This window comes from Nesoenas mayeri (genome assembly GCF_963082525.1).
Source record: "Nesoenas mayeri genome assembly, chromosome: 2".
NCBI lineage: Eukaryota > Metazoa > Chordata > Aves > Columbiformes > Columbidae > Nesoenas > Nesoenas mayeri.
Genome location: NC_137543.1, coordinates 25974554 through 25991237, shown reverse-complemented (window position 1 = coordinate 25991237; position 16684 = coordinate 25974554). Strand labels below are relative to the sequence as shown.

At 37.0% G+C, this 16684-nt stretch overlaps 1 protein-coding gene across 1 annotated transcript in view; it reads left to right on the top strand.

Moving 5' to 3' along the window:
• DPY19L4 (dpy-19 like 4) overlaps positions 1-15562 on the top strand; it is a gene marked incomplete at both ends in the record, with an annotated part of 28907 nt that extends 13345 nt beyond the window's left edge. The window contains 9 exons of the mRNA XM_080340075.1: positions 307-380; positions 2170-2328; positions 4135-4254; positions 5342-5462; positions 6862-6918; positions 9810-9892; positions 11646-11778; positions 12096-12254; positions 15398-15562. Coding sequence (XP_080196201.1) covers positions 307-380; positions 2170-2328; positions 4135-4254; positions 5342-5462; positions 6862-6918; positions 9810-9892; positions 11646-11778; positions 12096-12254; positions 15398-15562 — 1071 coding nt within the window. The remainder of the gene's footprint in view (positions 1-306; positions 381-2169; positions 2329-4134; positions 4255-5341; positions 5463-6861; positions 6919-9809; positions 9893-11645; positions 11779-12095; positions 12255-15397) is intronic.
• Between the last annotated feature and the right edge of the window lie 1122 nt (positions 15563-16684).

Here is a 16684-nt window from a genome sequence, read left to right as displayed (position 1 = left end):
TCCTTTGTACACCACTCAGTAGTTTTTTGACAACTTGTTGACAGCTTTTCACTTACCTTCCTGTTGGGGTATGTGAATGAAATTAAGCGAGTGATATTCTCAAGGAAACCCAAAATATAGGTTCATTTAAGTGAAGATTTACAATATTATAGCAGTACCATAATTGGCACACCTAATCCAATTTGTTAGTTTTACCTAAATCTGGAATAGTTGATTGTTCCCTGCCATTTTGTCATCTGAATGTAGTGACTGTGAAAGCTGCTTCCAGCACTTTATAAGATTTTTCTCTGCTAAATTAATTTTCAGATGTTTGTTCCCCATAAAGAAAATGAACATTTGCTGAAGTTCATTGAAGTAAAACTTGGCTTAAACACAACTAAGTAAGTTCTTAAACTCTTTACACCTTCTAAGATAACCAAACTGAAACTGCTCTGAGAAGTATAAAATTTCTGTGGCTTGTGAGAATTTTATAGAGGAGTTAGGGAAGCAGTTTCTATCTGTCACCTGTTTTTAAGATTCAATTAAAAAAAAAGACATATACAGAATTTACTTAGGATTTTGAGGTTTCTTAGGCACCTCAATATTTTTCATGCCTTAGGATGAAAGCATTTTGTAGATTTTTGTTTTCTTTTGATGTTGAAGAGTAAAAACTTTCTATACCCTGTCTAGTGTTTCTAATAAGACTTGAAAGCAAAGATAATAGAGTAAAGGTGGTGGAACTAACATTTTATAGCCTGGGAAAGACAGGGCTATGAAGAGAGTAATGAGCTATCAATAGTATCTTGAAACAGGGTTGGTGGGAGGTATCTTTAGTTTTATAAGAATAACAGCCCCCCCAAAATATCCTGTATGTTTTGGAAGAAACTGGGACAAGGAACAACTTAAAAGTCAGAGGAAGCTGTTGTGATTCTAAGAAACTGTTTCCATCTGTAAAAGAGTTGAATGTTGGTCTACAAGAAGACGTGATGGCTACAGATTTTCTGGAAAACTGAAAATGGTGTATTGATAAGGACTGAGACACCTCCTGGACCCAAGCCAACACTTGCAGTTCTGTGCAGTAATTGAGACTCTCTCCTGGGAACTGCATCTCTCTTAAAAAACTACTTTGTAGCCTTTCAGGGGAAGAAGTGTAAAATGACATCACACATAATTGAAATTGTTGGGGAATTTTTGAAAGACAAGATGTAGTTACATGGACTAAGATGCATTGTTTAACACACATACACGCACATTCGTAAGTGTTTTGCAAGAAAAGAAAGGACTGCTTCTGGTCAGGATTTCAGTTTATTCAGCTGCCAGGTATTATGGACTTTTTTTTTTCCTAGGAGCTTGCTACATGTTACTTTCCAGGCTGTCAAACTCTGCAATGAAGCCAGTGATTGAGACAAACTGGGTGGAACTACATCTAGAAAATTGTGTAGCTGTAGGTTGGAATTATGGTTTGCAGCACAGAAGCTTCAAGATCTATCTTTTAAGGCCAGTTTGGACATGCCCGGCTGTTAATCTTTAATTCTGTCTAACTGAAAGTGGTTCAGTTCTCTGGTTTTCCCTTGGGAGGAAAGCAAAACAAATAAGATGAGTGCATTCATGGCATCATGTACTGCACCAATTCCAGTCGAGAATACACACTGATAGTGCTTCTTGGCAGATTATATAATCTTTCTGCTTGTTAGTTGAGAAAGAAAAATGACTGAATGGGTTTGGCTACAGAACTAGAATTTCAGCAATAAGGATTCTATTCTTGGCAGTGCCTCAGGCAGGTTTATGATCTTGTACGACCACTTTACCATCCTCATCTCCTCGTTTGGAATGAGGACAAGCATACCTTGCATCAATATCTTCAAAATCTTAATCCACTATGACAATGAAGTGCTTTGTGGTCCCCATAATGGAGTTATATGGGAGGTTGGGTTTTTGTGATATGACACAGTTGTAGTCTGGTCTCTTCAGATCACAGATTCTTTTTTGGAAGATGAGCTTTTGACAGTTACTCTAAAGAGTACTTGCAAAGTGGTTTCAAATGATAAAAAGATAACTTTTCAAAGATGAATTTCAAATAGTTTCTTATAATATGAATAGGTTAAACTGTGATTGGTTGTGTGCTGTTTTTTTTTTCCTAATCTATGGCATATTGTTATTGTTTTTAATGTGATGTTTTTGCCTTACTAGGAATTTTACAATGAATTGGCTCCTTTGTCAAGAATCTCTTCAGACACCCTCCCAAGACTTTTTTTTGCGACTAACACAGTCATCACTGTTGCCTTTCTATATTTTTGTATTCATTATCTGCCTTTTTTCTGTAACTCAGGTCATTTTTAGGAGAATTTGGTAAGTAACTTATACTGAAAAATAAGAAGTTAAAAATAAGTGGTTTGTGAATGTCTAAGTGAACGGTCATGATGTTTGCTGCTCCAAAATCTGTTGCACCATTGAGTTTGCAGGGTGTAAGCACCAGTGGAAGGGCCCACCAGAGGCTTCTAAAAGAAGTCCTTTAGCGATGAGCTTCTTGACCATCTGTCCAGCCAAGACAGGAAGTTGTCATTGGTTTTATTTTTTCCCCATGGGTGCAATTGCTACAGAGCTCTGGGTAATGTTTTGTGATATATGTTTCTTCCCATTGCAAAGGAGAAAGATGCTTTGTCAGTTTTCCCTTTCCAACAGCAAAGTTATCTGATGGTTGCTAGATAATTTGTTTCTCTGTTTGAGGTTTGGATTTAGTTTTGTTGGGTTTTGGGTTTTGTTTGTTTGGTTTGTTTTTTTGTTTGTTACTTGTTTTGTTTGTTGTTGTTGTGTTGGTTTTGGTTTGTTTGGGGTTTTTTTGTTTTGTTTGTTTTTCCCAAGTTTACCTACTGTGATGGATGAGATGGATGCAGTTGTGAGGATTTGAGATTTCTGGTGCTTCCCTGGGGTTTTGTTGTTGTTTGTTTTGGGTTTGCTTTTGGGGTTTTGTAACTGTTGTTTACTGTGATAAGGTCCATCAGCCGTTGCTGTTCAGAACAGAGCTGAAGTAAAACTGACTCAATTATTTTTAGTTTCACGATGATTCACAGTTCCCTTGGGAGAGCTGTCTGTTTACAGACTAAGAATAGAGCACTAGATCCTAGCGTAACTTGTCTTTGGAACTCAATGGCTAGGAAATTATCTCCTCCTGGTAGAAAATGAATGGCTCAGGTATTAGGGCAAATTTCTCATTTGTCTGCAGAAAAAAATCAATAGATTTTTTAAAATGAACAAGACTCCTAATAGATAAGGATGATACTGCTATAAATAAAAATGTTGTCAGGTTGGATGTATGATAGTATATTCAAAACAACAAAACAAACTTCAATTTTGTTGCTAGTGGTTGAAATAGCTATTTACTACTTTGTAATGAGCAACGACTCCAATATGTCCAACAGCTTTTTAAAGAAAAGCATTAAAATAAACCTCCTCCCCCCTCTTTTTTTTTTTTTTTAATTTTGAAAGAGTTCATAATCTCAGATATTTTTTCATTTGTCATGAAAAAGTGTATTATAAAGTTGTATCCTGAAATCACATCATGGCTGAATAAAATGTTATCTGTTGCCTTGCTGTCTTATTGTAGAAAAACATTTGTTGTAAGATTTTGCTTTCGATTTTTATTTGTAATGTATCACTAAAATTTATAAAACTGTGACTTAAACCTGTTTTTGTTACCTTACTTTGTCATAATATGCTGTACACATTCTATACACATCTGTTGTCCTACAGATTCCATAATTCTTCACTAAGCTAATGATATGAAGAAACTTAGTTAGAATGTGTGTACAGCATGCTTCCTCTAAATGTTTGCAGAGTGTGCATGCTCCTAAATTAGACTGTCTCTTATTGCTGAATTACCTTAAAGTAGCATTTATGGTCATAGGCAGTGATGCCATTGTATTCATTCACAGCCATTTCTCCAGAGAGGTTACGATCTAAAATGAGAGAGAGTGGGTACTGATAGATCGTTGATGAAGTACAAAAAACAAATAAGCAGTGCAACAATATTGTATCATATGGCACAGAATGATTTCAGTGTACTGCTGACTTAACGGTCATTAAAGTATTTTTATTGGCACCTTTGCCTGAGATAATGTCTGAATTAAGTTGATGTCTCATTTTCTCCAACTACAGTGGTGAACCACTGAAAGAGACAGTTAATCTTGAGGATGGTCGCATTGGAGAGAGGCCAGAAATAGTTTATCATGTAATTCACACAATTTTACTTGGTTGTCTAGCGATGTGTTTGGAAGGGTAAGTCTGATTTTGATGTATCTCTTTTGAAAGCAATAGTGAGTTCCTAATTGGACATGATACACCATTCACCTCTTTGAAGTTCACCCATTTTCAGAAATATATTTGGCAAATAGTGGTACGAGTTAGTGGGGGAGAGAGCAAAGATGATTTTGACTAGAAGTGGGACACAGGTACATGATGAATTGTGCTTTGTCTTTTTAACACATTTTCCAAGCTTTAATGCAGCCAGAATCTGAGATGGTAATTGAAGCAAATTTTAATCACTTTCTTTGTGGTATTTAAGTGTAGAACTGTGCTGTTTAATATTGTATTCTTGCAAGATCTTGTATAGTGTTTTGAGGAACAGGGTATGTTCTGGCATACTGAGACATAGAAGATTGCTTATCAAGTATACCTTTGCATGACATGTTAAATCAATAGCAAAACTATTCTAAAAGTTATTGTGTTAGTCCTTAAAGCTACAGAAGCTAATGTTTGGAAGACATTATTGTTCTAATCTTGGCTCTCAGCTAAATCAGCTTGAAGGTGGCAGCCTTGTGTGTTTGTATTATGCTTATCACCCTAAAATCTGAATATTCACAAATTCTTAAAGTGAGCAGACTGTTGTGTTACTATGTGGTTGTCTTGACTTGACTTGTCTATCCTTAAGAGGCAGACAATACCAGCAAATCATAAATTGTTTATTAAATATTTTCCTTTCCTTTCTTCAGGAACTCCCTTATAGTACAGTGTCTGTACAGCTTTGCTGAATAGCTGCTTTTTATCCTTGCTTGGCTGGAAAACCGCAACAGCCAAGTGACTTTACTAGTCTCTTTGTTTTCCTTTCATCCTCCCCTGAACTCTGTGAAGGATTTTGTCATCTTTGACCTTGGATCTTGCTCCTACATCTCGCAGCAGATAATCAGGTGCCTGCTCTTCTGCTAGAGATTTCATTGGTTTGCCCTTCAGTGCCATCAGATTTGATCTCAGATTACTTGAACATCCAGACTATTTAACATAAGAAAAAAAAATCTGAATATTTTTATAAATAGCTTGAATACAGAGGCATGCAGGGTCCCAACTAAGTTATTGCAATGTTTTTCAGAATGAAATATCTATGGACACCTTATGTTTGCACACTTGCTGCGTTTGGTGTGTGTTCTCCTGAACTTTGGATGACGCTTTTCAAGTGGCTTCGACTGAAAGCTGTGCATCCGATGTTGCTGGTGAGTTGCTGTTGCCAGTGTCTTGTGAATTACAGATAGCAAGCATGTAACTTTTCAAACTACTACCTAAAATATATTAAAAAAACCATTAAAAGAACATGTAGTTCTGCGAGCAGTGGGTATCATATAGTCTGCTTTTTCTGGTTCTTCTTAATATCACACTTTCACATGTTCTCTGGTAGGTGGTACAATAATATTTTGTTCACACTCCAGCCTTTCTTCATAAGAATCAGAGCTGTATTTGTCTCTCTCTCTTTCACTCATCTTTTTAACTTCTTTTAACAAATCTTTGAGACCTAAAGCTCTCTGTCCTGTTGAGATTGGCCAAGGTCATGAACTTTTTAGGAGGAGTGCAGGAGAAAAAGTGCAGACATGTAGGCAAGCATTGATGTAGGCCTTGTTTCATTAGGAAATTAGGCTAAAAATGTGGTAGTTAGGTGTATTTAATTTCTGAGAGTCAAGCTGTTTCATAAGAAATGGTAAATGGAATTACTTTGCATAAGATTTGTTCATGTGTGTCCATTACAGGGAAGTGGTGTGACTAAAGATGAGCTACAGTGCAAACAACTCCCCCACTCCAACCTGAGCTTTATTCTTAATATGCCAAGAGTTGCTTGTGCAGTTTTTAGCAGCTTTGTGCATTTGTTTTATTAATAAAATAAGGATAGAACATTACCTTAATTTCAAGAGGCTTATAGGAAAAAAATTTTTACATCTGAAACATTAACAGTGTTCTTCTGATAAAGGAGTAACAATGTTCATGTACATGGTAAACACATTATATACCTCATGCTTTCTGCTATATACACCTGCTTTTTTACTGTTAACACAGTAGATGTTTTAATAGCTTATTATCAAGAGAATGCGTTGTGTACATTCCTTACCAAATGTTTCCTGTACCAAATGTTTCCTGTACCACATGAGCTATTTTCTCCTTTTTGCAAAGCAAAACTTATATCAGCTAGAATGATGATGTGCTGAAGAATGAGTTTCTGGGATTTGCATATCAATATTGCTAATCTGAACATAAGCATCAACAAGATCAGGGGTTTGAAATGCTTGTTTCATACTTTAATTCCTTTCTCAGATTATCTTACTGCGTTTGTATGTGAGGTACTTAATTTTCTTCTGTTCCCTACATCATGTGCACATTGCATCATTGTTACTTGAGTAGTAATTAACTATCCCTAAGATTGACGGTGAAGTTATCATGGGTCAAACAAGTTCTTTCATGCTAAATTAGGCAAAATTCTTGTTTGCCGAGAGTTCTTGGCTGATACAAACCCACAAATTTTCAGCTTCAGGCATAAAAGTAGCCTACTGTATAAACAGAATCAACAGAGAGTCCAAGGTTGGAGAACGGTCCATAATCTATTTCTTCTAAACATGTTTTTTCTAGGCTCTTACTCTGAGCATGGCAGTTCCCACAATAATTGGATTCAGCTTGTGGAAAGAGGTAAGAAAAGTACTTCTGTGATTTTTGTTTTATATGTAGGCACAATATGAGTCAAAATGATGAGGAAATAAATATACTTGACTATATGATGAAATAAAAGCTGTCATCCACTGAAAATATTTTGGTTTTTTAAGCAGAACTGTTTACATTTTTCAGCATGAGGCATTTGACAATTTAATTTGTTAACAATCACTTATTATGATTAAGAAATGTTTAAATTTAAATGAAGCCTATTATATTCAGCTGTTGTGCTTTGGATATGTAAACTGACTCAGCAAAGAATATACTGCCAAATAAAAACTCAAGGTACTCAAAACTGTGTTGCCCTAATCTTAGTTTTACTGAGTGGGAATGAGGTTAGATGGAGGTAAAATTATGGGAGGCCATACACAAATAATCTGTTTGAAAAACTCTCATCAAATTATAATGGAGTTAAACGCTTTGTGCAGAGCACTGCTCAGAGGTGTGTATATACTACAATACAGGGAAAAAAGCTACATATGTTTCAGTGTTTAAAATAAATACTTAGCTCTTTATTGCAAGTCACAGACAGACTGGGATATTTGGAATTTTATTTTTTTTTAACTTCTGTAAGCACAAAAAATATAAGAAATATCCCATAAAGTATAAGCCTCTGCTGTACTGACATAGCCTCAAAATAGAGTAGTTTTATAAGAACTCAAATCATTATTTTTTGAAAAAGCATGCAAATATAAAAGCCAGTTTTGACCAACAGTATTTTAATAGATTTTTGTAACATCTATCTTATAAGATAAATTTTAGTTGCAATGCAATCTGACTCTTTACACATTTCTGCCAAAGAATAGGTATTCCCCTGAAAAAAAAAAAAAAGTACAGTTGCTCAAAAGAGTTACAAAATATATCACAGTAGAGGGAACTAGTTTAGTTGACCAAATAATTGTTTTCCAGATTATTTTTTAATATAAGCAGTGTGGGGTTTTGAACTCTAGAGGGCTTCATCCATTGCAGAATTTAAGCAGAGGTGAACCGTTTGCTCTCCACATTTATAACTCATCCCTGAGCTTGGAAACTTTGATTAATAGTAAATGGACAGTGCAAATGCATTGAGGGTTTTAATCTGCTACTGTGGCTATAAACGGCTCAGTGTACATCTCAGCATCTTTCTGCTTGGCTGCCTTCTGGCTCAACCTGGTGCAGTCCCTCACCTAACTAGATTTTTCAAGGGCTCTGATGGATGACCAAAGCTGGTTCTCCTTGGGGTGGCAGTAGTGGTTCCTCTTTCTGTTGTCGTTGTCCCTTCTGGTGACAGTTCAGGCATTATGTGTAACAACACTGCTACGGCTTTCTGCCCTGATCCAAACATATGGCAGCTGTTCTTGTGCTGTCCTAACATGTCTGCTTGTACACTGCTATCACTTGACAGCTGGATTGTCCAGGTGGTGGGGGAAGCTCCTCAGTTAAAAGCAGGCTCCCATTTCCATCTGTCTGTCCACTGTCACTGTCTCAAAGTAAGCTGCTCCTTTAATGTGGCATAACCTCTAAACTTTATCCTTTTCAAAAAGAGCTGCATCCAGTACCTTTCACTTGGTTGTTACAACAGCATGAACATGCTCCAGCCCCTCAAGGCTGGCCAGCTTCTAGTCATCTTCAGATAAATGTTCAAAATGGCTCTAGGAGTTACAAAATGGCTGAACATGAGCCAGCAGTGTGACCAGGTGGCCAAAAAGGCCAACAGCATCCTGGCTTGTATCAGGAATAGTGTGGCCAGCAGAACTAGTACATCCTTCTGTACTCAGCCCTGGTGAGGCTGCAGCTTGAATCCTGTGTTCAAGTTTGGGCGCCTCACTACAGGAAAGACACTGAGGTGCTGGAGAGAGTTCAGAGAAGGGCAACAAAGCTGATGAAGGGTCTGGAGCACAAGTCTGATGAGGAGCAGCTGAGGGAACTGTGGCTGTTTAGCCTGGAGAAAAGGAGGCTGAGGGGGAACTTATCACTGTCTACAACTAGTGAAAGGAGGTTGTAGCGTGGAACATATTCGTCTCTTCTCCCGAATTACAAGTGATAAGACAAGAGAAGGTGGCCTCAAGTTGTGCTGAAGGAAGTTTAGATTGGATATTAGGAAAAATTTCTTCATGAAAGTGTTGTCAGGCATCGGAACAGGCTGCCCATGGAAGTGGTTAAGTCACCATCTGTGGAGGTATTTAAGACATGTAGATGTGACACTTAGGGATATAGCTTAGAGGTAGACCTGGCAGTGCTAGGTTTATGATTTGATTCAATGATCTTAAAGGTCCTTTCCAGCCTAAATGCTTCTATGATTCTAAAATTGCCTATCTTACCAAAGGACCTGTTGTTCCTTCACCCCCAAACCTGCCAGACCAGGGAAGCTGTGGGGCAGGCTTGCAGTCTGGGCTGGTCTCAAGGAGTTGGCATTCTCTCTGACTTCCCAGAATCCTTCCTTTTCCCAAAATGTTTTTCAAGAATATAATCTGAGATATCCTACTTCATACAGTATAGTGTACTTTCTTTCACTGCGGTAACTGAAGTAAAAGTCAGAGGGAAGTCAGAATACCCACATAATGCTCTTCCTGGAAATTTCTTCTCCTTTCCCACTTGCACAGCACCCTTCCATCAAGTCACATCAGTCCAACCCCTCACCTGCTCTAACAGGTTTACCATGAGAGATTTGTCAACTTATTGGTTCGGTGCCCTTATTTGCATGTATTTGCATGCCAAAACCTGCACTGTGGTGTTGATGCATTTAAGGCCAGTTAAAGTTTATGAATGTTATTACCACATAGCTGTGGGTTTGGATTTTGTGGGGGTTTTTGTTGGGTTTTGGGGTTTTTTTTTTGGTTGATCTTTTTAATTTTTTTAACTGTAAGTAACCAAAAATATATTTCCATCAGTTTTTCCCTAGGATAATGACAGAGCTTTCTGAACTACAAGAATTCTATGATCCCGATACAGTAGAACTCATGACATGGATAAAGTAAGTATGAAGTCCTACATTTCTATTTTACTTCTTTATGACAGGGTGTTTTTATCTCAGCATTTTGTGAAGCTACCTCTATGAATCTTGAGTTTTCTCTTGCCAGGTCATTACATGATGTAGGGAGAGATGAGAGGAGAAATGTGTATTTAAAGTTTGACTTTATTCCCATGGAAAGAACCAAGAATTTATCATTGATTACAGGAGGTAAAGATTCTGAAACATGCAAGCAAATCATGTTTAATATTATTATTAGACCTAATTTCCAGATGAAGGTGGACATCTTAGTACTTGGTTCTCTGCCTGCTAACTTCTCAGTAGATCAGAGGATTCGTGTTGATCATAATTCCTCAGGGGACAGAAACACTCATTTTTGTGTGTGTTTGAGTCAGTAAATGAAATGCCAGAATGTGAGGATTTAGAGACTTCAGTCAAGAAACATGCAGTGTGATTTAAACTCCCCATTTGACCAGGAGACTGGAGATGTTCTTATCTGACTGGTTGGGCAGGGCATAGCAAATACTGGCCTATGTTACATAGTTCATACTGAGCCATATGCATAGTTAAAACTGAGTCAGGCTATTTTCACAGGTGTGTTTTTCTTCTCACGAAACGTTTCAGAACTGGATTCAGGCCTCATTTATTCTAACTTTGAACTATGTCATTAGGAACTGCACTTCTCTGAAAGTTATATCCTATGTGCTCAGATAACTTGCTTACCTTTAACTATATATATATATTTTTTAGAATATTGTTTTCTGTATTTATGTAGTCTTTAATGTCAACGTGTTCATCTTCAGAAAAGACAAGGCTGGTAATTATGGTGTTCCAGACGTTTTCTACTTTCTGTTAATAGTAGCGTATGTTGTTTGTCACTGCTGTAGCTCTTCAAGGCAGCAAGTGGAATAATGCCAAGTACCTAATGGCTTTCACATTAGTCTGCATGTATTACACTTCAAGTACATAATTAATCATGGTGAATTGCATTGAGACTCACTCAGCTAAGAGCAATTCAACTACTCTTATTTGTAGCAGCTGTTCATATTTTTAATGAAAATAAGGATATTTTTCTTAAGGACTTACCTAGATACCCATATTGGAATTTTAATTGAATGTCATTATTATAGTATATTTTTTAAAAAATTTCTCTATGATAAAATAAATTTGAGTTTTCTCCACAGGAAAAGTTGCCTGAAGTCTCTAATAAAGTGTGACAGTAACTGTTTTCTTTCACTAATGCGGGAATACAAATGCTCAAATGACGAAACCAAATGCAGAAACATAATTACTGTAGATGTTATTCTGTATCGTGACAGTATTTACTCTTAGATGATGAAATAGATGGTTCTAGCGATCAAATTAATATAATCACAAATCTTTCCTTTACAAGATAATATTGTGTTCTTTCTCCTTCTACCTGCCCTCCCTCCCAAGCTTGTTTTGTCACAAGTCAGCAACCATTCAGAAAAGCAATAGCTGGATTCATTCCAGGACCACTCTGAATGGTGCTCCATGGATTGCAGGGTGGGGAGGAGAACGGCCACAATCCCCTGCCTCCGCAAGAGACCTTCCTTGCAAACTCCATACTGCTGCAGGTCTGAGCTTTTCCTGGCAAGGAAACTACTGCCACTGCAGCGTTAACACCAATTGTAGTTGGACTCCTAATTATATCTTCATGCACTCCAGTTCATGTCATAGCACCTTAAAAGATTTTCACCATGTTTAAAATTAAAAACATTGGGTTTTTTTTCAGACGACAGGCTCCTGTGGCTGCTGTGTTTGCAGGCAGCCCACAGTTAATGGGTGTGATTAAGCTTTGTACCGGATGGATGGTGTCGAGCTTGCCTTTATATAATGATGATGATCTTCTAAAAAGAAATGAAAATGTGAGTATCCAGCTCCATAAAGATGTGTGTATCATCAGTGATTTCCATCATGTTCCATTACATGTTCCATCATGTAATACTGAAGTGCCTGATTGAAATGTGTGGGAGTACTATAAATGTTAATGCTACAGAGAAGATGACCTTGTAACATTCCTCATGACACATGCATTTGCATAGCTCTTCTGTGCCCCCCAGGCCATCAGACAATGCAAATTATTTGCCACTACATGGGAGTGGCATTCCAAGTACTGTGAGCCCCAAGTATTTAATTTTTCACTGATTTTTGCATTGCCTGAATATGTTCTCTTAATTTATAGATTTATCAGATCTATTCAAAGAGGTCAGCAGAGGATATTTATAAGATACTCACGTCTTACAAAGCCAATTTTCTGATTATTGAAGATTCAATTTGCAATGAAGTGGGACCTGTAAGAGGATGTAGAGTTAAAGATCTATTGGATATTGCTAATGGTCATGTAAGTAACAGTAAGAAAAAATTCGTGTTTGAATGCATAAATAATTAATCTAAAAATATTCTTATAATGCTGATCTTATTTTCCTAATTGCAGTTGACATGTAGACAAAGACTCATAAATTTCAGAAATGATCAATTAGGTTTTGGGTTGTCTGTTTCTTGTACACCTGTAATCCTACCCCATACTAATCTTTAACTGCCCTAATCCCTCCTAATATGTTAGTATCTAGCTGTTCTGCTTTTCTACCAATCATTAAATACCATTTATATATAAATGTTTAAGACTGTAACACCTGGTTATTACAAAAGCGTAAAACCTCTGCTTCAGAGGCAATTCTTTACTAGCTTTAAAGATGAAATTTTGAAATGGATAAACTCCATTCTTCTAAAACTCCACCTGGGACAAGGACCATTCAGTTCAGTGCAGCCTGTTTGGTACTGAGCAGGCTACAAGTCTGTTCAGTTCACCCTTGCAGATAGGTTAGCACCCCAATAGATAGTTTAAGCCACAGCTGGTAGAAAGGTTGGCTGAACAAGCTGTAGACTTATGAAGATATTCAGGAATGCTACTTCAGTCATTGCCATGCTGTGTCTGTTCCAAATGCTGATAGTGCTGCTCTTGCTGCTGAAGTAGGGAGTGAGGTGGGGTTTATAACATGATCTCATTACCACTTGTTCATCTGCTTCCTGGGAATCCAACAAAAGTTTTGATTTTATAAAGGAAGGAGCGGCCCTAAACTAATTTAGGATTTGGTTGCTTATTCTTAGGTCAACAGGGGAGAGAGAGTCACCAATTATTTCTGAGAATCACAGGTTATCTTAATTTAGTTGGTTTCCTGACTAAGAACTTAAATATCTGTTTAACATTACAGTTTGTGTATTAATGATACAAAACTAATCCTTGGTTTGAATGCTTTTTGTTTTTTTAATGGAAAGGATACATATGTTTCTTGTATATAGTCTTATGTTCCCTTCTTGGGGAAAAATTCAAGCTGTTCATATGTGTTAGGTATTTTACAAGCTCTACATGTACAATTTTACATGTCTCAAAATAACTCGTAATGCAAGCATTTCATTTCTGTAGCTGCTTTCATTTATGGGAAGTAATTACAGGCCTGATATGTTTTTAGTGGATTACTCTTTAATTTCCCCTACAAACTTGTACGTTTCCTGGCCAGTTTATCTATGGAGGATATTGCCTTTGTTTTTTCTGTTCACTTTTTTATCATTCCTGAAGTATGTCCTTTTTCTTTCTTTGCCTTGCTGCTAAAATCACAGATGCTATGTTTATTCCACGTTGTAACGAATATACCATACCATAACAGTGTGTATGAATAACCTTCATAATTGATAATTGGCACGTGTTATCTCTGTTTCTTCCCAGATCTGTTTTTGCATGAGTAAGTTCCTATTCCCTCTTCACACTTAGGATGTAAGCCAGAACAATTAACCACAATTTCAGAATTCCATTCCCTCATATTCCTGCATCTCTCATCTCCATGCTTCCTGCATACTTCTCTCGCACATAATCCTGATCTCATCTTAACTTCAGCTGGACAGTTTTACTGCCAGGTTTTTAAGATATTGTTTGATTCATGTATCAGAATTAATTTCTTCCTCCTTTAATTCCGAACACCCAGTTATCCAGCAGTTCATCCTAAGGAACACTTCCCAGTACTTTTCAGAGCAGCTGTTGCTTGTTATGATCGTTTCAATCAAAGGAGGTGGACAAAAACATAGTATCCAGTTCAAGGAGCCTGTCTTTGATAAATGCCACCCACAACACTGTCCGTACACAAAACCGGACATTTACTGTTTTCTGTAATTAGGATTGTCAAAGTGACAAGGGTTGTCCTATTTATAGTAGAGAGATTAAAAACGGGAAAAGAAGGTTCACGGCAAGAGTTTCAGTTAAAATCTGTTCTGCTGAATGTCTGTTGTCTAAATCTGTAGCAAACCAACTGGTATATAGATTTAAATGTAGACAACTGAGTGTTCAGTATTTTTTTAAAATCAGTGGTTGGCTAGTAATGAACATCATTTATGCTTCATGTCTGGGCCTGAGTCTGTCCTGGGTTGGATGCTAAAAATGCCAGTTGGAGGAAAAAGTACTGGAATGGCCAACAGGAATAAAGTGTTTTTTCAGAAAGTTTACATGGCTTATTCTTGAAACTTCATATAGTGTGTTGTCTCAGGAAGCTTTGAAACAAAACTCTGGGTTTGCTTGCTAACAAAAATGGTCTTAAGTCGTATTGAAAAATTATCAAGACTTTCCAAACCAGTGAAAGCTACTGCATATGTAGTTGGAGACTGCAGCATTTACTCATTCCCAGAGTAAGTGAGACAGTGGACAAGCTGTCATGCTGTTGACAGGTCTGTGGATGTGTTTTACGAACTGCTGTGTTTAAGAAGTACATGTTACTTTCTAGCTTGGACTATGTCCCGTAGTCCTAGTCTGATACCTTGTTTCTGGCACTGTCTGAGAGCATATGATTGTTGATAAGTCAGGACAGAGAGGTTTTCCAGCAGTATGTTGCTGAAGGACTGTAGCTCAGGAAAAATACCTTCGTGTTAGGTAGCCACCAATAGGTTTTTCTCCATGAATTTGCCCTACTACCTTTTTTAAACCCATGTCAGCTTGTGCCATCAGAAGGAGCAGAGAAGGGATTTCTTCAAGTATATCAGATAGCAGGTGCTAAAAGGCACATGCAAATTGCTTCTGAGTCAATTGTTTGGAATTTATAGGGCAATACATGTGTGTGTCTTCAGTCTGACTAGGTATGTCAAATTTACTTGGCCTGGGAAAGGTTACTGGGAATTTTCTTCCCTATGTGTAGGTCAGGTTTGAAGTACTGGGCAAATGGGGTATGTGGATAATTTCCACTGACATTGTTCTTTATTACACAAATAAAGTACACTCATTTTAATGTCTGCTATCCTGACAAAGATATTTGTTCACAAAGGCTGTTTTAGATGGTTAAGTTATTTGGGAGTATGTTTTCCATTTATTGGAATTATACAGTATGGAAATTAAGTCTATTGTAAATGAAATGTACAGAATACAGAAGTAAATTAAATGTACAGAATTACGTTCTGTAACCCCTTATCTTTGTATTTTAATTAGATCTTCTTCTTTTCTGGCAGGTGGTTTGTGAGGAAGGCGACAGTTATGCCTCCTCAAAATATGGACGATTTTGTCATGAAATTAAAATGAACTATTCTCCTTATGTGAACTATTTTACTCGAGTATACTGGAATAGGTCCTACTTTGTATATAAAATCAACACTGTGATATCCTTCCAGTCGTGAAAAAGCATACAAGCTTCTTTCCGAGGATTGATTGTGAATGAATTTCAGTTGGAAAAGTTCATTTTGATCAAGAAAGTTATTTTTGGAGATACATGTGCGCACATGGAGTGTACTGACAACTTTATTTTACCAACCTGGAATCCTTTGAACTACAGATCAACAGACACAGATGCCATCCTTGAAGCAAAGAGAAAAAAATTGTTATTTTTATGCTCTCTACAAAGTGGGACAGTCTTCCATGTTTTTGCATTCTTCTTCCCATTACAAATCCTATTATCTGCATGTAGATGAGATTTCTAACTTTAGTGTTAGAGAACTGATGTGGGTAGACCAGTAAATGCAGAAAAATATTTAAAGATCTCATTTAAGTCATAGAGCTTTTCTGTCAAGAAAGGGGTTGGCACCCTGAGTCTTTTCAAGTAAAACTGTTTAAGTTTTTTGTTGTTTTAATTCTTCCTGTCTTCCACTGTAAACTTTTTTGTATTTATCAAACACACATTCGTACATCTTATGTGTAGGTAGAGTGTTTTTATAGATCAAATAAGGAAGATTTTATTTAAACAACACTTTCATAGATTAAAGCACTGATCTCTGATGTTGGAGATGTTGGTGGAAGTGCTTGGACTTAGACCTAGGAATTTATAAGGTCAGATCTTCAGTTTGGAAATAACTTGTCTTCAGGACTTTTCCATGCCTAAATGTGTATGTGTGCATGCATATGTGTCTGAGCAGCCAGTAAAATGGGCCAGTATACAACTGTACACCAGACTTGTTTTTAGAGAGGTGTAGCAGGACAATGAGGTTTGCTACTGAGACTTCTGCATTTCAGGTCCACCCCATGTGTGTGCTGGTATGCACACGTGTGTGTATGGGCAGGGATGGGTGATATTCATTCACTTTAACTTGTTATGTGGTAGTTATATTAAGATAGTACCACAACTGTAATTTAAAACACTATAGTCACCACCATTGATAAATAATGGTACAGATTTTCCATAGCTATTTTTATATCAATTGAGCAAGTACACGGAAGTCTTTGAAAATTTGGGAAAGTACTCTGCAATCTTTCCTTCCTTTAAAATTTGTCTTCCTTATATGACCCCCTTTTTTCTTAACTGTTTT